Source organism: Ovis aries, chromosome 3 (genome assembly GCF_016772045.2).
Source record: "Ovis aries strain OAR_USU_Benz2616 breed Rambouillet chromosome 3, ARS-UI_Ramb_v3.0, whole genome shotgun sequence".
NCBI classification, from domain to species: domain Eukaryota; kingdom Metazoa; phylum Chordata; class Mammalia; order Artiodactyla; family Bovidae; genus Ovis; species Ovis aries.
Window position 1 is genome coordinate 212,610,205 of NC_056056.1, and position 25,823 is coordinate 212,636,027.

At 58.5% G+C, this 25,823-nt stretch overlaps 1 protein-coding gene across 6 annotated transcripts in view; it reads right to left on the reverse strand.

Annotated features, from left to right (window-relative positions):
• Positions 1-29: 29 nt before the first annotated feature.
• Positions 30-25,823, reverse strand: part of TEAD4 (TEA domain transcription factor 4) — a 66,060-nt gene continuing 40,266 nt past the window's right edge. For 3 of the 6 annotated variants that reach the window (XM_042247645.2, XM_042247646.2, XM_027967998.3), the window contains 10 exons: positions 21,554-21,618; positions 21,110-21,172; positions 16,538-16,666; positions 15,290-15,333; positions 14,834-14,889; positions 12,504-12,643; positions 11,094-11,267; positions 7,151-7,291; positions 6,637-6,789; positions 30-5,826 (listed from right to left, as the gene is read on the reverse strand). In XM_042247645.2, coding sequence (XP_042103579.2) covers positions 5,713-5,826; positions 6,637-6,789; positions 7,151-7,291; positions 11,094-11,267; positions 12,504-12,643; positions 14,834-14,889; positions 15,290-15,333; positions 16,538-16,666; positions 21,110-21,172; positions 21,554-21,618 — 1,079 coding nt within the window. In that variant the 3' untranslated portion in view covers positions 30-5,712. The remainder of the gene's footprint in view (positions 5,827-6,636; positions 6,790-7,150; positions 7,292-11,093; positions 11,268-12,503; positions 12,644-14,833; positions 14,890-15,289; positions 15,334-16,537; positions 16,667-21,109; positions 21,173-21,553; positions 21,619-25,823) is intronic. The other 3 variants (XM_060413478.1, XM_060413477.1, XM_060413476.1) reach the window with 2 other exon arrangements.

Consider the following 25,823-nt stretch of genomic DNA (forward strand, 5'->3'; position numbering starts at 1 on the left):
CCATACAAAGAAATCACCGCACAGACACCTTTGTGTGTGGAGCAGACTTTACTGAGGTTTGGAGACAAAGGGGGTTCACATAGCGAAATACAAAACACTTGAAGTTGAATATCAGACAGCCATGAGCCCAGGCACCATTTCCCCCCGCGGCCTCCCGCCTGCCCGGGAAGCACAGGCCCACCTCACCCGTCCTGTCCCGGGGATTGAAACAAAAACGCACTTCGGATAGCATCTCAGTCGGAGCGGCCCGGCGCTCCCTTTCCAGAGTCATTTTCCCAATGAAGAATACCTGCTCCTTGTTTCCAAGCCCCCACCCCGCCACCCCACCAGCCGCCACAGAGTGAGGAGGAGGGTCTAAAGCGGTGGCCCCCTTGCTGAACCAGGCGCCCCGAGGCCTCCTCTCTGCCTTTTCTTGGGGCCACAGTGCAGCATGTGGGACCAAGCAGCATTCGAATCCACGCCCCGGACATTGGGAACCCAGAGTCTTAACCACTGGGCCACCGGGGAAGTCGCTTCTCTCTGCCTTTGAAAGGACATCAGAACAGAGCTTTTGTTTCTCTAAAACTGTGTGTGTGTGTGTGTGCGTGTGCTGACACCTACACATCCATACATGTGTGTGTGTGGTGTAAGTATGTATGTCTGTATGATGAATGTTGAGTGTATGTGTGTAGGTGTATGGTACACGCACATGTGTGTGATGAGTTTATGAATGTGTGTAGGTGTGTGTGTCTATGTGTAAGTGTGTGCATACAGTGTGTGTAGCTGTGTGCTGTATGTGTGTGTATGTATATACAGTGTGTGTGCGTGTAGGTGTGTGGTACATGGGGTATGTTTGTGATGGTGCGTATGTCTATGTGTGAGTGTGTGCGCATGATGTGTAGGTGTGTACCGCACGTGTGTGTGAGTGTGTATACAGTGTGAGTGTGTGTATAGGAGTGTGGTACATGCGGTATGTTTGTGATGGGGTGTATGTCTATGTGTATGTGCATATAATGTGTGTAGGTGTGTACTGCATGTATGTATGTGAGTGTGTATACAGTGTGAGTGTGTGTGTAGGAGTGTGGGACATGCATATGTGTATGGTAACTACGGGAATGAGTGTGGGTATGTGTGTCTGTGTAAGGGTGTATACAGTGTGAGTGTGTGTGTAGGAGTGTGGTCCATGCATGTGTATATGGTCACTACCAGAATGAGTGTGGGTATGTGTGTCTGTGTAAGGGTGTATACAGTGTGTGTGTGTGTAGGAGTGTGGTCCATGCATGTGTATATGGTCACTACCAGAATGAGTGTGGGTATGTGTGTCTGTGTAAGGGTGTATACAGTGTGAGTGTGTGTGTAGGAGTGTGGTACATGCTTGTGTGTATATGGTAACTACCGGAATGAGTGTGTGGGTATGTGTGTCTGTGTAAGGGTGTATACAGTGTGAGTGTGTGTGTAGGAGTGTGGTACATGCTTGTGTGTATGTGGTAACTACGGGAATGTGTGTGGGTATGTGTGTCTGTGTAAGAGTGTATACAGTGAGTATGTGTGTAGGAGTGTGGTACATGCTTGTGTGTATGTGGTAACTACGGGAATGTGTGTGGGTATGTGTATCTGTGTAAGGGTGTATACAGTGTGTAGTTGTGTGTGCTGCATTGCATGCATGGGTGTGTATGCAATGTGTGTGCCTGTATGTGTGCTGTGAGTGTGAATGTGTAAGTGTGTGTGGCCAAGGCGGCAGGGGCAGAATCAGGAGCGACCTCTTCATGCATCACACCCCGGGTGTGGGGCTGCCCCCTCGCACGTGTGCTCACCCTCCTCCCCACAGCAGCCCACTTCATTCCCGTCTCGCAGACAAGGCCACAAAGGTTCCCGAAGCTCAGTCCCTTGCCCTCAGCCCCCAGCAACCTGGCTCCGGGTTTCCACCCTCAGAGCAACTGCTCCAGACTCACCTTCTTGCTTCCGTCCTTGGCTGACACAACAGTAATGTCAGAAGGGGTCAAACGCAGTGACCCCTGGGATAACTGGGTAAAATGGGCCACAACTCAGCTCCAGCTCTGCCCCTCCTCCGGGCAGCTGCGGCCCAGGTGTGCATAGGTGGCCCTGTCCCTGCGGGGTCGGGGGCTCCCTGTGGTCACCACCCCTGCCAGGAAGGGCCACGCCGCCCCTGGCTTCACTGCTCTCGAGTCCCATGGGTGGGAGGGGAGCAAGTGCCCCGGCCCCACACTCCTCACCCATTGGATCCAGCCCACATGCCCCTCAACTCCTGTTGTATGGGGCTGACCCCATCAGGAAGAGCACCCCCACTCAATGTAAAGTCCCTGATGACCGTCAGGGCCCTGCCTAGTCACCAGACCCCACGGGTCAGGCACAGTCCAGTTTCAACGTCCCCACCTCCTGGCTCCCAGTGCCATCAGGAGGGTTCTATCCCTAAGGGGCGCACAGACTCCAGGAACCTCACAGCCCCAAAGGCACAGATCACGCACCTTCGAATGTTCACCAGGCAGCTGCCGTGCCCCAGACGTGGGGTTTGGGTTGTGGAAGGTGGCAGAGCAGGACCCCTCTGCCCTGCAGTGGCTCCCCTGCCCCTGATGCGGCGTCCAAGGGTAAGACAGACCCAGAAACAATGGCACTGTGCTGTGGGCCACAGCCGCCTGGTGGTGTTTCCCAGAAACCAGACTCGACAGTATTACTCCCTCACTTGAGACCCTTCCAGGACCTCCCAGCATACAGAGGAAAATCCAAGCTCTTCCTGACCTTGGGGGCCAGGACCTGGGCCACATCTGGACCTGCAGCTCCCTCTCTCAGCTCCTGACACGGCCTCCCCACTGTCCCCACGCACACGCCACCCTCCCCAGGTCCCAGGGCCTCTCTCGTCTCCTGGTGGTCCCCCGTCAGTCTACCCACCCTTTACCCACTCGGTTTGTCTTCCCTCCTTAGTAAGACATAAGCTTCCCAGAGACCCCATCTGTCTCAGCCGTCTGTACATCCCTGTGTCTGGTACGAACCAGAAGTTAAATAAACATGTGTTAAGCTGGTGAATACATGCATTCAGATTCCAGAAGACTCCAAGCAAGTTAGCTGGCCTCTCTGGACGCCCCTCCCTCATCTTTAAAATGGGGAGAGCACAGCACCCCCGGCTGAGAATGGAAGAGATGTCTCAGCCCCAGTGCGCAGGGACGGGTGACAGGTGCCCTGATGGGTTGTGAGTGGAATGCCTTTCCCCCGCCAGGCAGGAGCCAGCATCCCTTCTGCAGGAGTGGCTCCATGCTGGGAGTGTCACTCCATGCAAGAATGAGTGACAGTTCTCCAGGGGCCTGCTGGCCAGGGGACATGAGGTGCCAAGACTAGAGGCAGAGAGTGGCTAGGAGGGGATGTGTGTGAGATGATGGCGCAGGAGAAGCGGGCCGGGTGGGACCTCCCATTTGTTGGCCCCGAGGGTCACGGTCTGCACTGCGCCTCAGGGAGAGGCGCCTAGACCTATGTTCCCGGTGGTGGAACGGTCTGGACTTTCCAGCTCTAAGTAGGTGACTGTCCATTAGGCTGCTGAGACCAGGCCCTAAAGAGAAGGGAACACTCGAAGCCAGCTCTGGCCCCAACATCTACATGGACTCCCTAGACCCAGGACACAAAACGATGGACGCAGTTTGTGCATCTGTCCCAGGGCCCAAGGCTACTCATACACCAGTGTTTGTCCGAAGGTTCAGTCCTGTGCGGGCACAGAGGTCACGGGCTCCCTTTATCCTGACAGCTCCGGGAACACGGGTGGGGAGGTGGGAGGGCAAAGGCCATGACAGTGACCAGGGGTGGGCAGGAAAGCCTCCCCAGACCCAAACCACACAAAGACGGTAGACAATTCTCAGAGACTCAGGGACCCCTCGCACCCAGGCCCCAGCACCCAGGAGGGAGATACGACTTGGCCCGGGGTCTAGCAGCTGTCCAGAAGGAAGCTGGAGGGCTGGTCCTCCTGCCCTGTCCAGAGCTGCCAGCAGACTGCCCCTTCAGGCTGTTCATCTAGGCAATGCCTCTCTTTCAAGAAGCAGCCCCTCTCAATTTCCGCCTCTTCCCTGAACCTTCCAAGCCCCACCCCCTCCCACCTCTGAATTCCAGTTGCTCTGAGGACCACCCCACCCCCACTTAAGAGTCTCCCAAGCTGACTCCTCAGACTGCAAGAGTCAGTGCTATTAATAATAATGCATACTCACAGCACGCGCTCGTGTGCTTGGCACCACGCTAGGCACTCTACATATACGAGGTAGGTACTATTGTTATACCCATTGTACAGATGGGGAAACTGAGGCACAGTGAAATTAGGTAACTTCCCCAAGGCCACACAGTCCAAAGCTGAGCACCAGGATTCCAATCCTAGCCACTGACTCTGGAGCCCTGGCTCCTAACCACACAACACCTCCTCAACACCATCTTATTCACTTCATATCCCCACACATGTCCCTGAGATCAGCACACAAAACTCCTGCACGTGACTCTTAGTCTCCTTGGGTTCCAGGCTCCGGGAAGTGTGGGTCCCTATTAGGCAAGATGATAGCAAACAGCCACTAGATGGCAGCAAAGAGCCGGTTCCCAGTATCCCAAGGGCCAGGAGGGGTAAGAGGACGGTAACTTTTTCTCTCTTTAGTGCACCTTGCGTCAGGCACTATACAGACATGTCCTCCTCACTAAGGCCGTCCCCCTCTACAGGCAGGAAAGGACACACGCTGAGACAGGGCAGGCAGCGGGGAGCCCTAGGACTGAGGCCAGTTGCCAGGAGGAACAGACCAGGGAAATTCCCTCAGCTGAGGGGTCCCCCCAGGCCCAGGGTGGGCTCCACTCCCCTCTCCTCCATCCCCAGGGTGCATAGAACCTTCCGTCCGGGGAGGGGGTGGTCAGCGCGGCTGCCTCGAGGTGGTCACCACCCAGCAGGCTTCTTGGCTGGGAGGCGTTTGCTGTGAGATGGCAAGGCATACCAACTGCATGGTCTCAAAGACCACCAGAACAGCGCGGACCTCAGACCAACGTTCCTGGCCTTCACCACCGAAGAGGACACCGAGGAACCCCAGAGCCCCCACCCACACTCAGAAGCTGGCCCCAGCACTCCTACCCTCTCTGTCTTGGGCCCCCCCTGACCTGGAACCCACCCCCCAGACAGCTGGCAGGGCCAGAGAGTTCACGCCCACTGGAGCTAAAGAGCTCTGATTGCCCCTGTCTAACCTCCACACCTGAAACCCACCCCCGAGCTGGGCCGGCCTCCCCGTCGGCTGTTCAGAGGGAGCGGCAGCAGAGGCGGTGGGGAAAGTGAGGCAGACACATCACTCCCGGTGGCCGAGGTGCCCGCACAGGACACACAGGTGGGGGACCCGTGCCTGTCCCCAGGCCTCCCACTGTGGCCGGAGCCGGGGGCAAGGCCTCCAGGGCAGCTCGGGGACATGCCATCTTGAGCGTCGGCAGCTGGCAACCGTCCTGGCCGAGTCCACGGAGCCCTGGCTTCACAGCCACGCCCGGGGTGGCATCCGGCCCCTTTTCCCTCAGCCCTCCCGGGGCTCGCGCAGCCAGACGGGGCCTCTGAAGACGCACAGAGCTGGGGTTTATTGGGCTTGGGCAATTGCAGGTTCAGGCAGAATTTGCTCCTGGGTAGAAGAGTCACCACCTCAACTCTCGGTGCTTCGGGGGCTGCCCCATGGGGCCCCTCCCCTCGTCCCTGCACACGTGATGTCACCCCCTCCCTGTCCCTGGTCTCTACTCCTTCACCAGCCGGTAGATGTGGTGCTGAGCCCCGTGCTCGCTCGCTGACACCTCGAAGACGTACGCGACGCACAGCAGGGTCTCCTGGGTGTCTCTGTTGGTGACCACCTGTGGGGTGTGGGAGACAGTGTGCTGTCCGCTCCGCCCACCACCCACCCCCCCACACACACACACCTACCTTCCCACACCTGCACACAGCACACACCTGTCCCCCCACACCTGCACACACCACACACCTGTCGCCACACACCTGCACACACCACACACCTGTCACCCCACACCTGCACACACCACACACCTGTCCCTACACACACATCTGCCTTCCCACACCTGCACATACCACACACCTGTCCCCACACACACACCTGCCTTCCCACACCTGCACACACCACACACCTGTCCCCCCACACACACCCGTGCCTTCCCACATTGGCACACACGCACACACCTGTCCCCCCACACCTGCATATACCACCCACCTTCCCCCCACACCTGCCTTCACACCTGCACACACACACACATCGCACACCTGTCCCCACACACACACACCTGCCTTCCCACACCTGCACACACACACATCTGTTTCCCCACACTTGTCTTCACACCTGTCCCCCCCAGACACCTGCCTTTCCACCTGCTCCCACACACACACCTGTTCCCCCACACCTGCACACACCACCCACCTTCCCCTCACACCTGCCTTCACACCTGCACACTCCACCCACCTCCCCCCCACACCTGACTTCACACCAGCACACACCACCCACCTTCCCCCCACACCTGCCTTCCCACACCTGCACACTCACCTGTCCCCCCCACACACATCTGCCTTCCCACATCTGCACACATGCACGCCTGTCCCCCACACACACACCTGCCTTCCCACATCTGCACACACGCACGCCTGTCCCCCCACACCTGCAGGATGGTGAAGTTCTCCAGCACACTGTTCATCATGTGCTTCTCGGGCAGGTGCCTCAGCTTGTGGATGAAGTTGACCATGTACTCGCAGAGCGGGGAGCGGTGGATGCGGTAGGAGTAGTGGCCGTTCTCGTAGCGCGCGCACTCGGTCTGCAGGGCCGGGGACGCGCGGCTTAGGAGGCCGCCGCCCACCGCCAGCCCGGCGGTTCCCAGACACCACCCGCAGGTGGGAGAGGTCTGGGGTTAAACACTGTGGGGGACTCAGTGCCAGGGTGTTGGCCCCCCAAGACCTGATGTACAGCCGGTGAGAACCACCAGGATGGGGGTGCCTGGCCTCCCACCACTCCCCGGCTCGTGCTGGGCGTGAGGCAGGCTGTCAGTGGTAAGGACGAGGTGAGGGTGAGACTGCCCTAATTCAGACAAATCTAGGGGAAGAGGCGAGAAGCCCAAGCTGGGGGCGGTGTGTGTGTGCGCGTGAGGGGCCAGAGCCCAGGTGGGCAGCATGGCCTACCTCTACTTTCTCCACCACCTGCTTGCCGAAGGAGCACACCTTGGTGGAGCAGGTGATGACCATGTTCTCGGGGCTCTCGTACTGGCTGGACACCCCGTAGAAGGAGCCGCCCTCGTCCTCCATGTCAGTGTTGAGGTCTGCCTGGAGGGAGACAAGGGCGAGGGCCGGGTAGTGACTCAGAGGGGTCTTGGTGGAGGTCACGGCCCAGGCCCCAGGGCCAGGACACGACTGAGGGGGCGGTGCTCAGAAAGAACATGGATGAGGAACCTCAGAAAGCCGCCCCGCCCATTCACACGCAGGCCTGGGGTAAAGTCAGGCTGTGCGACAGAAACAGTGTCAAGAGCCTGGCCCCTGCTGCCCACCAGGTACCAACTGCCCAGCAGACAGGACCTCACACTGGCCTTCAGCACAACGAGACCCTGCCGGTGCCTTTCAGCAATGGCTCTGGGGGGTCAGCCCCTTGCCATCTCTGTGGCCCTGTGAGCCCAGCCACCCTAGACTTGCATCTCAGTTCTGCCTCCAGATCAGTCTCCCCAACACCGGTCCCCTTCCACTCGGCCCCTCCTCTAACTGCTCTGAGAGGTATTGGCACCCTCGTGCAGAACCCCTTTAAAATGGGAACAGCACCGGGTTGGCAGGGCCTGGCCTTGCCCCTTCTGAAAACCCCGGAGGCAGGAACCAAGCTCTCCCAGGGCTCGGCCAGGCGCAGGGTGTGTGCCTTCAACAGTGTGGCACGTGACTGTCTGAGCCTGCCCCCTCACGCTGGCTCTGGGCAAGGAGTGGTCCTATAGTCACAAGGGGGACACCTAAGCTTCCTGCACCTGCCAGTCCTCAGAACCGCAGCCCCACCCCAGCCCAGAGACGCTCCCGGGTCTCCTGGCATCGCCTCCCACTCACCTGGCCTTTCAGTCACCCATGCATCCTGCCTGGCCCAGAACAGTCAGGGTAGAAGGGGAGAGGCTGCGACATAGTCTCTGCCCTCAAGGAGTGTGTGTGTGACTTGGGGGGTGGGGGGGAGCAGCAAGAACAGGTGAGCTGGCAGCTGAGAGAGAGAGAAGGAGATGAAGCAGAGATGCAATTCCACAGGGACCTCCCTGGCGGTCCAGGGGTCAGGACTCTGTGCTTCCACTGCAGAGGGCCCGGGTTCAATCCCTGGTCGGGGAACTAAGATCTGGCATGCAAAAAGAAAAGTCCCACAAGCGACGGTCCAGAGTCTGCCCCAGAATCTACCCCTGGGGACCTCAGCCAGCGACAGCCACAAGCATCCTCCGTGACATCCTAACTACGATCCCACTCCCTCAACAGCCCCACTGCAGGATTTCCTGCCCACCATGTACCCCCACTCTGAGCAACGCACCCACACAAGCTTGGCGTCTCCACCTTCCCAGCCTGAGAGCAGAGCTGCCTCCCTGTTACCCTGAGAGGCGCCCCACCCCCGACCCCTCTTGGCCCCTCACTCCCCTCCCCCATCCTATTCATAGCCGCGGCGTGGTGGGCAGCTCGCAGGCTGTGCCCAGAACAGGTGTGGGGGATCGGGTGGCTGACAGATGAGCCAAGACAGCTGGGCAAGGGGGCTGGGGGCTCAGATTCATTGTCACGCGCTGGTATGTGCCCAGGAGACAGGGTCCTGCGACGGAGGAGGGGCAGGGGCCCTGTCCTCCCTGCCAGCTTGACCCAGCCTTTTCAATCCGGAGTTAACAGCCATCAGTGCCCAGGAGGCCCCCCTCCCTCCGCCAACAGACAGAGGAGGACTCTGCTGATCTCACAGGTCCTGGGGAAGGAGGGAGGGGTGCTGGCCTCTCAGCCCCTGCATCTCACATGCATAGGGCCCAGCCTGACCCCCCAACCCATCCTGTGCCGATGTCCCTGCCAGCTGGAACCGACATGCACCGGCGGACACAAGCCAACCATTCACTCCCTATCCCCCACCAGTGAGGGCAGTAACTCGGCAGGAGGGGCTGGGAGGCCGAGCTGGGGACACCAGAGTCCCCCCTCCTCCCACTCCAAGCGCCCTCTGACCCACCCTGCAGCCTGCATGCCCAGGGCCTGGGGCCAGATGAGAAAACCACCAGGCAGGAAAAAGGAGGCAGGGAGGGGGCAGGGAGGGGGCTCACCATGTCCTTGCCTAGCTGTGTCCCTGCCTAAACATGTGGCCCATCTCGCGCCAGCTCCAGGCCAGGGCACAGGAGGAGAGGGTTTTGGATGACTGGGGTCTGGGGCTGCCTGGGAGGACCCCGAGTCCCATGATTAGCGAGCACGAGAACTGCCTTCCCCACATCACAAGTCTGACCTTCCCTGGCGCCTCTGCCTTCCCCACATAGGAGGAGAGGGTCCAGATGGTGGCTGAGGTCTCCTGGCCACCAACATGCACCCCCCACCCCACCTCCTGAGCCTGCTGCCCCGTCCCCAGCTCCGATTTCACCCACCCTCACCCTGCCCAAGCCTCTGGCCATCAGGGCTCAGGCCGAGGGCATAAGGCAGGCACACAGCCCCCTTCACCATCAGCGGCCCGCACACGCCAGGGTCCTCAGACACATAGCCTCTCACACGACCCCAAGAACCAAGTGCTGATTCTGCAGGTGGAGAAACAGGGTCCAGCGGAGCCAAGACTCCTGGGAACACAACTCTCCAGCCAGACTCTCCACTGCCCGCCTGGCTCTCCTTACACGCTGGAGGGCTCGCTGGTAGCCCGCCCCCAGTCCTGTGTGGTGACCGCCCCTGGGCGCTGAGAACGCGAGCGCCTGTCGGTCCATACAGCACAGGCTCTGTGTGCAGCCCACGGATGGGGCACTGAGGCCAGCATGGAACTTGCCCATTCACGCTTCCTGGCATCTCCGTCCCCACCCCCTCTTTTCTCATCATCCCACCCCCAGCACCCCCAGAGTCAAAAGGAAGAAGAGGACCAGGGCCATGGGCCAGACTGGAGAAGGATGCTCTGGCTCCTCCCCGACTCCTGCCAGCTCTGATCTCCAGGCAGGATGCCCCCGACCATCTCCTGGAAGCGAAGTCTGGGCTATAGAAAATGACTCTGAATGCACATCTAAGTCTGCTCTCTTCCTGCCCCCGCTTAGGGGCTGCGGTCCCTTTTTAGGCAATCCACAGCCTTCTCCACCAGGACAGGGGAAGCACCAGGGCCCTGAGGGAGGCACCAAGCACCTGGCGAAGCAGGAAATGTAGGGCAATGGCTACAGGCACACTCCCAGAGCTGGGTCTGCACTCTGGGCTGCCGCTACAAACCGGGTGGCCCTGGCAGGCCATTTCCCCTCTCTGTGCCCCAGTTTCCCCTCTAGGGACCAAGGCTGTCAACTGTACCTCCCTTCGGTAGGGTGGCGGGGATGCACGCGCAGTCACTCAGTCATGTCCGACTCTGCGACTGCATGGACTGTAGCCGGCCAGGCTCCTCCATCCACGGGATTCTCCAGGCAAGAATACTGGAGTGGGTTGCCATTTCCTCCTCCAGGGGCTCTTCCTGACCCAGGGACTGAACCCGCATCTCTTACGTCTCCTGCCTCGGCAGGCGGGTTCTTTACCACTAGTGCCACCTGGGAAGCCCAGTGAAGAAGAAACACCCTAATAAAAGTCTCCCGACGGCCCTGACTTTCCGCAGCACACCCGTCACAAGAGGGACTGCAGGAGCCGGGCTCGCTGGGGCTGGGGGTCTCCCAGCCAGGCCCTTGCTGACTCCAAGCCTCAGTTTCCCCATCTGTGAGATGGGGGTCTAGGGTGGCTCTCATCTGAGGATGGCTAGAACACAGACTGTTATCTCTGAGTGGAGGAAGGCAGGTGCTGGTGAGAAGGGCCCCCACGCTGCTGTCTCCCCCGACCAGGGCAGGGTTCCCATCAGTGCCTCCTGCCAGCCAGGCCTCCCTGGCCAGGCTTTTCCCTCGGGGCAGTTGGTCATCGCCGAGCTAGGGCAGGAAGGAAGAGGCCACCAGAGACTTACCCAGAACTTCACGAGGAAAAAGGCGTTGGAGGGTCCACGTTCAAAGAGCTCCTTGAGGCCGCCCTTCTTCTCGGGGAACTTGTCGTAGATCTGGTGGATGTCCACGGCTTCGAGGTAGGGGTCGCTGTAGCTGGGGCTCGACTGGCCGATGTGCACGAACAGGTGCTTGTTGTACTGTGGGCACAGGAGAGCTAGTCTGAGGGGCTGCGGGGCGGGCGGACCAGCCCTGGGGCTCCGAGCCCAGCCAGGGGCCCAGAGCAGGGATGCCACGGCAGGGCCTCAGTCTCCCCCCTGGTGACACGGAGCAGGAAGAAGGGCTGGGTGCACAGCAGAGTAAACAGGCATCCCGCACTTGGGGCAGGTCGGCCCCCCACAGGCGCTTGGCATGCGTTGGTCGCTATTTGCACTATTCTGAGTCGTGGCTCAGTCACTGAATATCCTTAGGCGGGTCATTTCTATCTTTGGACCCCCTCAATCTCATCTGTGATGGAAGACCACTGAACCAGAAAAGGGGTGTTTCCCCCGTTTGAAGTGGGGGGCGGGGGCTGGGAACCCCTTGCTGCAATCCGAGAAAATCCACTGCTTTCACAATACATGCTGGGCTTCCAAGGAAGGGTTTGTCTCACTAACAAGTTCCTCACCTGAAAAATAAGCTTCTAAATGTCAAACTGGGAGTGGGGGGTATAGGAGGGAGCTCAGGAGGGGAGGGGATATGTGTGTGCATGCGGGCTGATCCACGTTGTTGCATGGTAGAAACCAACACAGCACAGTGTAGCAATTATCCTCCAATTTAAAATAAACTGAGAAAAAATAAGGACCTCGAGAAATCTTAGCGTTTAAGAAAAAAAAAGTGTTAAACTGAAATGATTAGTGAAGATTCCCAGGCTCTGGCCTCCTGTCCACCCGGCCAGGTGCTACTCTGAACTCTGCAGGTGACGCGGGCCACCCAGGATGGAGACACAGAAGGGCTCAAAGTGGGGGTGGGCTGCCGCTCCTGCTGGCGCCCCCGAGGATGTGCGGCAGACAGACGGCTCCTTGGAGCCACAGGGGACAGCGCAGTGCAGCCTGGGGTGGGGCTGGGACCAGCGTCTTCAGAGGGAGAGGTGACTAGATGGGAGGAAGGAGGGCGTGAGGGACTGGGGACTAGGGTGGGGCACAGAGACCAGGGGAGGCTTAAGGGAGGGAGAGATGCAAGGTCCAGTGAGAAAGAAGCCAGGGGGAGGACAGGTGAACCAGGAGAGGATAAGAAGGAACAGGAACCTAAATTCAGTCCCAAGGTGGAGCAGGGCAGAGGGCAGGGAGAGAAAGCCAGAGCAGGCAAAATTGGAGCTGGAGGAGGCTGGGGAGCAGCACGCTCCAGGAATGAGGATGGGGCGGGAGAAAATCCAGCTGGCGACGGCTAGGACCTACCGTATCGGGGTCCTGCTGCCGCTCCAAGAAGGCAGAGAACTCCAACATCCAGAGCTTGGAACTGGCCACGCTGCGGCCCTGCCACGGGGGTGCGGGGGGCGCAGAGGGCGACGGGGCAGGTCCTGCCGGAGACTCGAACCCTGCACGCGGTGGACGGCACATGGGAGCCGGCCCACACGGCCTCCCCACACCAGCCTCCCCCAGACCCCCAGACCCATCGGAACCTGCTGTGTGCCTCCCAGCAGGCATGGGGGTGGGGGCAAAGCACTGGCCAGCGGTCCAGGGGCAGCCCTGGCAGGGGGCTCAGTCCTGACAGTTCAGTCCCCTCTGGGCACAGGATGGCTCTCAAGGGAGGTGATGCTGACCGGGGACAGGTTGTGGGGGGCAAGGGGACGGCGGTGGCTGGGGGCAGGGGGCGAGTGGAATGCCTGCTGGACCCAGGGCTTCCAGGGCAGGCACCGCTTGGTTCTTGCTCTGGAGGCGCTTCAGGTCCAGCCTGAAGATAACTGGACAAATGACTACAATGACACAAGTCTCTGCCCAGCCCCTGTGACAGCATCTGGCCCAGAAGGGCATGCAGGTTTGTGACTAAGTGAAGCAACGAACGTGATGAAAACAGACTGAGCGCTGCAGGGGGGCTCCCGGTCCACCTTGGCAGTGGTCAGAAAGGCTTTCCGCAGGTGATGCTTAAAGAGGTTATGCAGCAGGGGTGGGAGGGAGGCTCAGGTGGCAGGGCATATATGTATACTTATGGTCGATTCACACTGTTGTACAGCAGAAACTAACACAACATCTTGAGCAATTATCCGCGAATTAAAAATAAACTTAATAATAAAAAAATAAAAAGAAGTGATGTGGCAGGAGCAGGAGGCAGCAGCAGAGACAGGGGAACGGGCTGCAGGCAGAGGGCACGGGGCGGCCAGACGCTCAGTGGGCTGGGAGGTTCCATCCAGCAGGTTTGTGCAGGAGCTGGAAATGAGGCTTGAGAGTTGGGGCCTGGCTGCTGGGTGGGGAGTACAGGTTTCAGCCTGAGCTCAGGAGGGTGACAGAGGATTCTAAGCAGGGCCGAGGAGCGACTGGCTGAGCATTTCTGCACATCTTGTTCCTTGTGGACGAAGGAATGGGCAGGGGCAGTGCTGGCCAGAGACGCGGGCCTCGTGGGCTCTTCTCAAGGGGGGAAAAGAAGAGGGCAGTGAAGAGGAGGGGACACAGGAGGGACATGGAGGGAGCAAGACTGCAGGACTTGGTAAGAGACAGGACGAGGGGGCAGCCGAGGCAGGTAGGTCAGGAGCTCGGGGAGGAGACAGAGAAGAGATGGCAGAGGAGCGGGCAGAGGACCACGCTGGACACACCAGCTCACACACTGGATGCGTGAGCTGAATCCCTTGTTCATTTGTCCAAGGGCAGCTTCCCGAGTCCTGCCCAGTGGGGGCACACTGGACGTGGCCCAACACACGGAGGACAGACACCAGCCCGGGATGGTGCCCGGGTGCACGGAGAGGGACAATCACCAGGGAGCCTCTAATGGATTCTCAGCTGGAAGCACCGTGGTGAGAAAGACGCTTTAAGATGATGGGTGAGTTAGGGGGTGGAAGAGCAAGGATATGGTTGCAGATGGGGAAGCTGGTCAAGAGGCCATGGCAGTGACCCAGGCAGGAACGAGGAGGGCTTAAGAGAAGCTGATGGGCAGACAGGGGAGAGCACAGATTAGGGGGGGTGGAGGGTGGCCCCAAGTGGCCGTCAAGAACCTAGGAAGGCGGCAGGGCTCCTCTCGGAGCAGGAAAAGCCAGGCAGGAGCCAGTCCCAAACCAGGAAAGGTGGCTAAGGGTGAGGATCCTGTCTCGCCCCGCAGAGGGGCAGGTGGAAGGACCCTCCTGAGAAAGAGGCAGGGACAGAGCTGGTCACACGAGCAGCCAGGCTGCCACCCAGCCTGCCCCGTCTCAGGAGCCTTCCCTCTGCTGACCAGGGGCTCCAGGCTGGAATGCCAGGCTCTGCGGGAAGCCCATCTTGAAGGAGAGGGTTACAGTGTCCCAGAGGGAGGCCAGCCCAAGCGCCAGGCTGGACGGGACGCACATGCAGGTGGGGCAGCTGCCCGGGGCACCCACCGTGCCCCTTGAACCATGCACACGCTGCCAGCCCTGAGTCTCTCTGAGGAGGATGGCAGCCCTGGGCACACAGGGGTCTTGGCTCTGGAGAAGACTGGGGTACACAGTCTGAGCACGCACCAGGATGGCATCGAAGGGGGCGTGAGTGCCCAGCTGTCAGGGCTTGGGACCGGGACAGGAGCCACAGAGTGTGACACAGGAGGGAGTCAGACCCTGCCCACCCACCTGGCAGAGGCAGTGACGGCTGGACAGTGTAGGTTTGCTGGGAGAAAGGTTTCACACTGCAGGAGACGAGAGAGGACACGTGAGCCCAGGGCAGCCTTGGAGCCTCGGTCAGGCCCCAGCGCTGTCTGTGAGGCAGCCCGGGGGGTCGGGACTCTGGCCTCCTGCTCCCTCAGGATTCTGGCTGGCCCACGGAAGCAGCATGTCTGTTGGGCAAACCCATCACTCCCTCCCTCCCACCCACCCAGGCCAGCCTCCTCCCCTCAGGTCCCGAGCTCAGGCCCTGCCCCACCCAGGACAGACCAGGGCTTTGGCAAAAGCTGGGTGCGCCATCCTTAAGCACAGGGCCACCCGGAAACGCTGACTCCACCCTGTGGCCCACCCACCCTGTGGCCGGGGTCAACAGAATGGTTCACCGGCTCAAGTGCAGCTCGGGGAGCAATCAGAGGCCATACTCACTCGTGGGACGTTCCGGCTTGGCCTGGCAGAGCTCCTTGCCAAAACTGAGGAGGTAAAAGCACGGGGTCAGCAGAGCCCCGTGGGCACGGCTGGCATTGTGGAGTCAGACATGGCAGGGGCCCTAGAGCTGGAAGGGAGGCTGGAGCCTGGGCCCGGGGGCTAGGGAGGGTGTTAACACCCCTGCCTCCATCCAGGCAGCATGGCCTCCCAGAGAATGCATCCAGGAAGCCCAGCCCCGGGAACATCCCCCAATGCGGGGCTCCCAGGAGAAGCCCCCAGACTCACAGACACGGCTCCTCCCGTCTCCTCCCTGAGACAAGTCCTCTGTGACGGTGCCAAGCATGGCCCCCAACAGTCCTGGAGTCGGGCATCCTGCTTAGATCTGAGCGCCCCAAAGTCATATGGGCACACCCCAGGTCCTGTCGTCCTGTCTACTCAATGCCCTGCTGGACTAGAGGCCTCTGGACACCTGAACGCCGGCCGGATGGGAGGCTCGCCAGACGGCCCCTTGTTCTCGGGCCTGGGCTGGTGCATTAGTCCCAACAGCCAGGAAAAACCCTGTGTGGACACAGCCCTGGGAAGGAGGGGCCTTTCTGGACTGTCCTTAGAGAGGCCAAGAGACCCGTTCTCAGGCCAAGAAGTTCACATTCAAGACGAGTTTGCTCTTGGACGTCAGCCTCCACCTGGGAGGAACACCTGAGGGGGAGGGGGCATGAGGCCAAGTGGGGGTGGGGGTTACTGGGGACTGGCCAGTGCAGCCCCACAGCCTGGGGCCCAGGCTGCCTCTTCCGCACGTGCGCACGTTAAGCTGCTTCAGTCACATCCCACTGTTTACTATGACCTGCAGCCCGCCAGGCTCCTCTGTCCATGGGATTCTCCAGGCAAGAATACTGGAGTGGGCTGCCATGCCCTCCTGCAGGGGATCTTCCCCACCCAGGGATCGAACCCAGGGATCTCATGTCTCCTGCACTGGCAGGCGGGTTCTTTACCACTAGCGCCACCGGGAAACCAGGCCAACTCTGCAGAGCCCCCAGGCCGGCCATCTGATGGCGTGGCTTCAGCCTGTGTCCCTGCCAAGACCCCTAGAGGGTGGTTCCAACACCTGCACGGCCCTCGGTCCTTGGTCCCTCCTTCCCTGAGAAGACTCAGGTGAGGACTCTGGCGTGGCCAGCGCCGTGTCTCCTCAGAAGGGGGAGGAGGGAGAAGGACAGGGTGGTCCAGCCTCTGGCTGCAGGCAGCTCCACTTACCCCTGAGACCGCTGGGTAGCCTGGGCCCCGGGTGAGGGTCATTTTACTGTGGAAGGCTGCGGCGGAGATGATCTGGGCGGACGACATGGCAGCCATGCTCTGCAGGGCCTTGTCCTTAGCTGCCTGATCCTGGGGAGACATTGGGGGGAGGCCTCAGCGCGAGCACCCTGGCAGGCCAGGAGAGGCCCCAGGACCAGGCTCCCGCTCCTGCAGGGCTGTCAACCTTCCCTGTGACTCTGAGTAAGTCACTGGGTGGCTCTGATCCCTTTCCTCATCTGTCAAAGGGGACACTTGGCCTGCCTGTCACACTAGCGTTTAAAGAGATTTTGACCCACTCCCAGGCATATAGCCAGAGAAAAACATGATCCAAAAGGATACGTGCACCCCAGTGTTCATTGCAGCACTGTTTAAAACAGCCAGGATGTGAAAGCAACCTAAATGTTCATCAACAGAGGAATGGATAAAGATGTGGTGTATACATGCAATGGAATATTACTCGGCCATTAAAAAGAACGAAATCGAGCCTTTTGCAGCAACAGTGGATGGACCCAGAGAGTGCCATACTGAGTGAAGTAAGTCAGACAGAGGAGAAATGTTGTATGACATCCCTTATGTGTGGAATCTAGAAAGAAATGATACAAATGAACCTACTTACAAAACAGAAAGAGACTCACAGAAAACAAACCTACAGCTGCCAGGGGGAAGAGACAGTAGGGAGTTTGGGATGGATGGGTACACACTGCTGTATTCAAAATGGATACCCAACTACCGCATAATACAGGGAACTCTGCTCAGTGCTGTGTGCCAGCCTGGATGGGAGGGGGTTTGGAAGAGAATGGATACATACATACGTAAGGCTGAGTCCCTTCCCTGTCCACCTAAAACTACTAGAACATTGTTAATCAGTTATGCTGCTGCTGCTAAGTTGCTTCAGTCATGTCCGACTCTGTGCGACCCCATGGACGGCAGACAACCAGGCTCCCCCGTCCCTGGGATTCTCCAGGCAAGAACACTGGAGTGGGTTGCCATTTCCTTCTCCAATGCATGAAACTGAAAAGTGAAAATGAAGTCGCTCAGTCGTGTCCGACTAGTAATGACCCCATGGACTGCAGCCTACCAGGCTCCTCTGTCCATGGGATTTTCCAGGCAAGAGTACTGGAGTGGGGTGCCATTGCCTTCTCCAGTTAATCAGTTATACCCCCAATGCAAACTAAAAAGTTTAAAGTTCGAAGAAAAATAAAGAGACTTTGAAGGTCACCTGCCAGACCACAGCTCTCCTGTTACCAACCTAAGGGACACCTGTGAACAGAGACCACCCAGGCCTCGCTCACCTCCACACCAAGGGTGTCTGGGGCCCCACCTGGCCCCATGGGAGAGGATGTAGGAATATGCTCAGCAGAGGTCATCTCCGGTCACATGGACCAGTGGTCCCTGTCTCAGACCTGGCCTATGGGTGTCAACTGTACCATGGGCACCCACAGCTCCTGAGCCTTTTATGTGTCAGAATGTGACTGTCTGTCCTCTGTAGTCCAAAGACCCTCCCCAAAAATTGGGCTCACTCAGCACAGGCTCTGAATGAATCAGCAGTATCATCTGCTTATAATAAATCTTTGTTAATACTTGTCTAAGCCAACGGTCCCAGTCTGAGCTCCCCAACCCTGAAGGGCCTCTCAAGCAATAAGAAAACATCCTGTATTCCAAAAAAGTCCATATGGATCAGAAATAAGACCATACATACAGACAGTAGGCTGGTACAGGCAGCATTACTGGGGCTAAAACATTGGGTTATGTCAACTCGGGAGCTGTGATTAGAAATCCTGTATCTTTATGATGGATTATTTTAAATGGGAAAAATACATGGGCCCTTTATTTAATCACCAACTTGGTGACCCAAATCTGTCCTGAATGATAAGCAAGCAGATTGCTGAGGGAGGGCCTCACAGCTCACAGCTGGGTTTGCTGTGACTTCACTCGCCCAGTGGGTGGCATTACAAAGGTCCGAGTGTTGAGCCCGGCACCCTGTGGGACACAGTGTGGGGCCAGGCCCTTCTACCCAGACTCTCAGGGACCTTTACAGTCACAGGGCACCAGACAGCCCCCAGAAAGTAAAGAATGCTATCTCACTTTGGCTCTGAACATCACAGGATCTCTGTGAGGCTGGCAGGACTTGTCACACCCCCTTTCTAAGATAAACTGAGGCTCAGAGAATTTAGGGGACCCGGGTGTTGACAGGGGTCGCAGGCCAGTGCCCTGCGAAGTGGGTCCAGGACAGGCCATCCATGACCTCTGACCTCTGCAGGCCCAGGGGCTGAGCAGACCAAGGAGGGGGCAGGTCAGGACCTGAGGGCAACCCCGTCTTCAGCACAGAGAGGGCAAGAGGCCACGCTGAGTGGTGGGCACCCCAGCCCACTGTCCTTTTGGGGCCAATCTTGGATCCTGCTCTCAGGCGATCCTTGTTAACCAAAGTATCAGGCTGCCTCTCTGCAAGGACTCTGGGGGTCTCAGGAGCATCACCCAGGCTTGCTTCCTTCAGGACTTGGATGGGGCAGCACCCCAGGTACAGGCTCTGTTAACAGACCCCTGTTAACAACAGCACTGGGAGGCTGGATGGCTCCAACCCGAGGTCAGAGACCTGTACTCCTTTCTCATAGCTGGCCTAATGAACAGCCGGGGACCAGCAAGTGGAATAGGAATCGGGGGGAGTTGGGGGGGGGTGGTGACATCAGTGACCTGGTACTGAATTTTGAGGTCGGAGGGGACCTTAGATAGCACTTTGATTAACCCTGTCATTTATAGGCAGGGAAGCTGGCAGGAGCTTGAGGTGGATGACCCAGCCAAGTGTCCATAGGCAGAGCCAGGCCAGTGACCCAAAGATTTCCACCTGACCTTGCTGCCCACGGAGGAGCTTAACTGCCCTGGGCCCCAGACCCCTTGGAGAATGTGGTAAAATCCTCAGACCAAATTCTCCCCTAAGTGCATACGCAGGAAAATGTGTGTATTACTTAAAGGACCAGTGGCTCCCCTTGAAGTCTGTCTGGTGATCCACTGAGGCTGTTCCTGGCCCCTCATCAGAGTCTATGGACAGGGACAGGTTCAGTCCCCCCAGCACATGTGGGCCATACAGCTGGGCCCCTTGGGAATCAACAGCTCCCCTCAACAGCTCTAAACAGAAGCCTGGACACTCCAGTCTCCATCAGGTCCCCTGCTGGGCCCCACGGAGTCACAGGGCAGCCAGAGAGTAGAGCGGGGAGCAAGTGGGCGCCAGGGCTGAGGGTGTCCGGGTACATGTGCCAGCATAAGAGGGAGGGACCAGCAGCTGTGGCCAGCCAGCTGTCCTGGGGGCAAAGGGGCGAGGGCTGGGCCGCAGCTGTGGGGGGCGGGGACGGCTGGGTGGGCAGCGGGGGCAGCCTCCTGTGGCCTCCCACCCACGCCTTCCAGGCTCCAGTGGCAGGGTCATGGGCCGCAGTCCCAGAGGGGTCCTCTGTGGTCCTCTAGCCCAGGGGCTTTGAAACTGGGTTCTCGTATGTTTTCAGGTTCGAGAGTCGTGGGGCCTGAGAGGGACGTAGAGGAGGGGTCCCTAGCCCACCCCTCGCCAACTTAACTTTGACCACAGCAGCTCCTCTGACATTGTATCAGTGATAATTCAGTTAGGAAGGAAAACAGAAAGGCTTCCACTGCTTTAAAAAAATGTCTGTGGGGAATTCCCTGGTGATCCAGTGGTTGGGCCTCTGCACTTTCACTGTCGAGGACCCACGTTCAGTTGCTGGTCGAGGAGCTAAGATCCTACAAGCCGCACAGTACAGTCAAAAAAATTAAAATTAAAAAAAATTTTTTTTAATGTCCATGGATTTACTGGTCTGATCTAAGGCCCCAATGCTGGCTCCTCCACGGGAGAAGTAGTCACCCAAGGGGCCCTGGCTCTGGGGTCCAGAAGGCCTGAGTCCCACGGGAAGAGGGCTCCCACCAGGGCTGGCCCCCTCGAGCAGTCACCCGTCCAGGCCTGCAAGGTGGGGCTGATCCAGGGAGGGACAGGAACCTCCAGTCCCAGAGAGTGGGGTGGGAAGAATTCCACCAGCCCCTCCTCCAGCATGGAAGCCCTCTCCCCAGCAGTGCCTCTCAGGCCCCACCACCTTCAAACAGTAAGGGGCTGAGGGGTCCTCAAGGAAAGGGGCCTGGAGGTCAATCCTGTTGCCCTAGCCATGGGATTCGGGGCATGCACCATCCCTCTGAGCTGGGCGGGGGGTGGAATGCACAGCAAGAGACGGGACTGTGCCTCCCAGGATGCTGAACCTGGCCTTTCACACACACAAACACACACACACACACACACACACACACACACACACACACACACACACACAGCTGCCAGTCAGTGGTCAGTGTCCTCTGCTGGATGGGGGAGACAGGTTACAGGCTGAACCCCACTTTCCTCAGCACCTTGAAGCCCACTGGCTCCGCGGGCAGTCCCGAAACACATGGAAAGGCTTTTCCTCCTGGGAAAAGAGCCCAAAGTCCCAGATGCCGGCCCTCTCGAGCCCTGGGCCCTTGCTCTCACCGCCATCCCTGTCTTACCTTTAGCTTGGCCTGGATCTCACGGGCTTTTCGCCGAGCCAGCACCTGGATGTGGCTGGACACCTGAGGCAGGAAAAGGGACTCCTGTTCCTGCCTTCTCCCCAAAGGCCACTCCCCACGGGGTTCCCCCCGGCCCTCCACCCGCCACAGCCCTCCATCCACATCACAGACTGACTGAATGAAAGATCCATCACCGATGGGCGCTCGGTTCTGCCCTCCCCGCTAAACAGAAGTGAGGTCCTCCTGATGGCCAGGAGAAGCAGGGGAGGGGTCTCTCTCCTCCCAGTGATGGTGGCGGGGACCCCAGGGAAACCGACCGTCTGGGGCACACTCAGTGGAGGATCCCTCCCGAGCTGGCCCCCAGAGCCCACACTTGGCCCCGCAGAGGGCCAGGCCCACCCCGGGAGCCACCGCTGGTGCCAGGGCACCCGCGCCAGGGCCCACCTGCTTCCTGGTGCGGGTCTTCCCTGTCCGGAGCTTGATGTAGCGGGCGATCAGCTCGTTCCGACCTGCAGAGACACAGCAGCCTCTCAGTGGGAGGGCCCGAGGGACCCCAGCCCTCACCTCTGCCCACCTGCCTGGCACTTGGGATGATGATTCTGCAGGCCCCTGCCCCCCCCCCCCTTAGGTCCCAGGGGTCTCCAGGCAGCAGGAGGGAGCCAAGACCTTGCTGGGGATGGTAACCTGAGGACACGGTGACAGGGCCATGGGTCTCCGGCTGGTGAGCACACAGCTTGAAACTCCCCCCGCCGGAGCCTCCCCTCACCTGCAGCCTGGCAGTCACCTCTGCTTATGCCTCCCCTGGAGCCTCCCTGTCTTGGCCCTGGCTCTAGACAGCTCCCTCAGTCCCCACGACCTCCACGAAAGAGCAGGACCGGACAGGGTGTCTGTCTTGTCTGTGGGCAGCAGAGGGCACATGGGACGCAAGGAGCGTCTCTGGAGGGGAACCCGCGGCCCTGACCCGGATACAGCTCCAGGGCTCCTGCCAGACCATCACCAGGTCACACGAGTGCTTCCTGCCGGCCCAGCCTCCTAGAGGAGATGTCGCAGGACCCCACATCCTCCCCGGTCATAAATGAGATCAGGATGAGGGCTCCCTGCCTTCCAGGAGCTCACCACCTGTGTGGCCAGACGACGGCCCAGTGCCTGCATCCAACGGGGCCCACGCCGTATGCTGAGGACGAGGCCCCAGATCAGGCTGGGTGGCCAGGTGAGCCTTGACCTGCACTGACCACTGGTAGGATTAGATCATAAAGAAGGGCACTGGGGGAGACGGAGGGTGAGAGGGCTTGAGCGGGAGTGATGACCTCCTTTCTCCACCTATGGGCACAGTCGCCAGCCAGCCCAGTCCTCTGGGCTTGGCTGAGCCAGGAGGCCTGCGGGGGGTGAGAAGCTGCTGATGCAGGGGGGCAGCGAAACGAGCAGGCCACCCGCCACCTGGGTGGTAACCAGGGCACCCAGCCAAGGCCACGCGGGTCTCCCAGCTGACCTCTCCCCACTGCCAAGGCTGAATCAAGAGCCGCCCTCAGGAGGTCTTGTCTGCCAGGAAGACTCGCCAGCCTAGGAGCACAAACCTGTCTGTGTCAGGGAAAGAGGGGGAGGTCCAGACCCTGGGGACACTGCCTGTGGGCTGATCTCTCTAAGCCCACGGTCCAGCACCATGCCCCTTCTCAAAGCTTCCCAGAGAAAGGTATTCCGCAGGCAGTCCAATGGATGTGAGACAGTCCTTCTCCACGTCTAACCAGAGGCAGTCATGCTGCAGCTATGAACATCAGAGAAGTGGGTCACGGGCTGGGAGTCGAGGAGCCAGGTTGCAACCTGGCAGCTCCACAAACAAGCTCTGGGGGCTCACTGCCCCTGGACCCTCACACAGCCTCCTCATCTAGAACCTGGGCCCTGACGGCCGTAGGCTCATCATTCAAACGTATCCAGATTGTACAGACTTGGGAACAGACCTGAACTCTGGCTCGACCACAGTTCTCTGGAACTCATTCTCCCTTCCTGTTAATCAAACGAGCTCCAGGCCCACAAGAATAGTCCACTGCCAACAGTTCAGGGGCAGAGGGAGGACGGGGTGGAGGTCCTTGGGGCCCCGAGGCTGAGCATGGTGCCGGTGGGCATGGTGCCGGCAGTGGGGGAGCCGATGGGGACCCTTTGGTCAGCATCCGGGATCCGGTTCTCCTGCTGCTCCAGCCCAGCCCTCATAAGGGCAGCAGCCCATCACTTCTGGGTCTGTCTTTTCCCACTAGATTCTTAGCATCAAAGAAGAGGGGACCACACCTCCCTTCAGGTCTGCACCCCCAGACTTGGCATCTCTGTGTCAAATGAATGAACGAGTCTGCCAGCAAAAGCTGATGATTCTGTTTTCAAACTAGGTTGGAATCCAGCCCCTTCTCCCCCATCCACTACCACCACAGTTCAAGCTACCACCTTCCCTGGCTGAATTCCCTGCTCTGAGTCCATTCTCTACACAGCAGCCACTGTGATGCTATTAAAACTCAAGCCTCCTCCAGGGGCTCCCGCCCGCCTGCTTAGAAAGTGTCCAAATCCCTACAACAGCCCAGAGGCTCCCCCAGGATCTGTCCACCCATCCCCAGCTCAGTCCGTCCCTCATCCCACACCACCAACCTTTGAAGCTCTGAGCTTTTGCTGGACGTGCCAGGCCTTCCCACCTCAGGGTCTTTGTATGTCCGGTCCTCTGCTCAGAGACCCTCGAGGCCCTCTCCCTCATCTTCACGTCCCGAAGGCAACTTAGGCTCAGCGGCCACTAGACGGGGGGACGTGTTCCCTAAACACCCCACTGAAAGCTGAGGTCACCCCCTCAAACCCCCCAACTGCCCGTCTACCCCTGACTCCCAACAGGAGGAAATCTCCTGTTTATCCCTAAAACTAAGAAAAGTGCTGTACAGAGCAAGCGCCCAGTAAATGCTTGCTAAATGGATGATCTGACATTGGTCACATCTTCTGTGGGAAAAGTGAGTTAAATTTTAAGTGCAAATAGGGACTTTCCTGGTAGTCCAGCGGTTAAGACTTCTCCCTTCAATGCAGGAGGGTGTGGGTTTGATCCCTAGTCAGGGGAGCTAAGATCCCACATGCCTCACAGGCAAAAAACCACACCTAAAGGAGAAGCAACATTGTAACAAATTCAATAAGACTTTAAAAACCAGATCCACATCCAAAAAAAATATTTTTTATGGCTGATACACGTTGTTGTAACGTAGAAACCAACACAACACTATAAAGCAATTATCCTCCAATTAAAAATAAAATAAGTAAAAAGAATAATTAAAGAAGAAAAAAATATGCAGATAATCCACTTTTGATGAGTCTGGCATCATTCTCAAAGTGCTCTCCTAGCCAGGTCTCATTTGAGCTTCTCAGGGCAGAAACAAATCCAGATTTCCGTGGGGCCTAAAGCATATGAAAACTGTGGGGCTCTCTTTGAGAAAAGGAAATTAGAAATACACACACAGAATTAGGTTCAGACCTTCTGGAGGTGAGGATGGGCTCATTCTCTTGATGGTGGTCACGGCTCCATAGGTGGACACATGGTCAAACCTACCAAGCTGTCCACTTCAAATATGTGTCGTTTATTGCACGTCAATCAGATTTCAATAAAGTTATTTTAAATTTTTAATTAAAACTAAAAAGTTTCGGAAATTCCCATGGTTAGGACTCAGTGCTTTCACTGCTAGCTGCTAGTTGTTCAGTCGCTCGGTGGTGTCTGACTCTTTGCAACCCCATGGACTGCAGCACGCCAGGCTTCCCTGTCCTTCACCGTCTCCTTGAGTTTTCTCAAACTCAGGTCCATCGAGTCGGTGATGTCATCCAACCATCTCATCCTAGGTCGCACCCTTCTCCTCTCACCTTTAGTCTCTCCCGGCATCAGGGACTTTTCCAATGAGTCAACTCTTCACTGCTAGGGCCCAGGTTCAACCCCTGGTCAGGGAATTAAGATCTTTCAAGCCACACAGTGCAGCCAAATAAGTAAAAGGAATTTTAAACATAAATAAACAAATTAAAAGTTTAGGCACCTGGAAGGGGCCCAGGCAGGTGAGGGCCCTGAAGCGTGAGCCTCACTGACTTCACTGGAAATGCACCTACCTGCCCCACAGAAGCGCAGGCAGATGGAGCATCTCACCCAGGTGGGCACCAGCAGATGCAGGGGGTTAACGTCCGGGTTAGAGTCCTGGCTCAGCCACTCGGAAGTGGCTCCGGGCCTGGCAAAGAAGTTGCTCCGACTGCGGGAGGTCACTCCCCACCTGGCCTCCTGGCCTGGACATAGTGGCACCTCCCTTACTGCTGTGCGTGCTCAGTCGTGGCCGACTCTTTGTGACCCCATGCACTGCAGCCCGCCAGGCTCCTCTGTCAGTGGGGTTTCCCAGGCAAGAAGACTGGAGTGGGTTGCCATGCCCTCCTCCAGGGAATCTTCCCAACCCAGAGATTGAACTTGCGTCTCCTGCATTGGCAGGCGGATTCTCTACCACCGCCTCACTTGGGAAGCCCTGTTAAACAGCAGCCAGGAGGCCCCTGCCCACCCCTGGCTGAGACCGTTTCTCCCCACATCATAGAGACCCCCCAGGCCCTGAAGACAGAGCCCTACCCAGCTCTAGAACCGCCTGTGTCTCTGCTATGGGGTCCAGGAGCTCTGCCTCCAGACAGGCCTCCTGGTCCTGGGCACGAGGCCAGCAGTGGGGCCAGAGGAGCCAGGGGT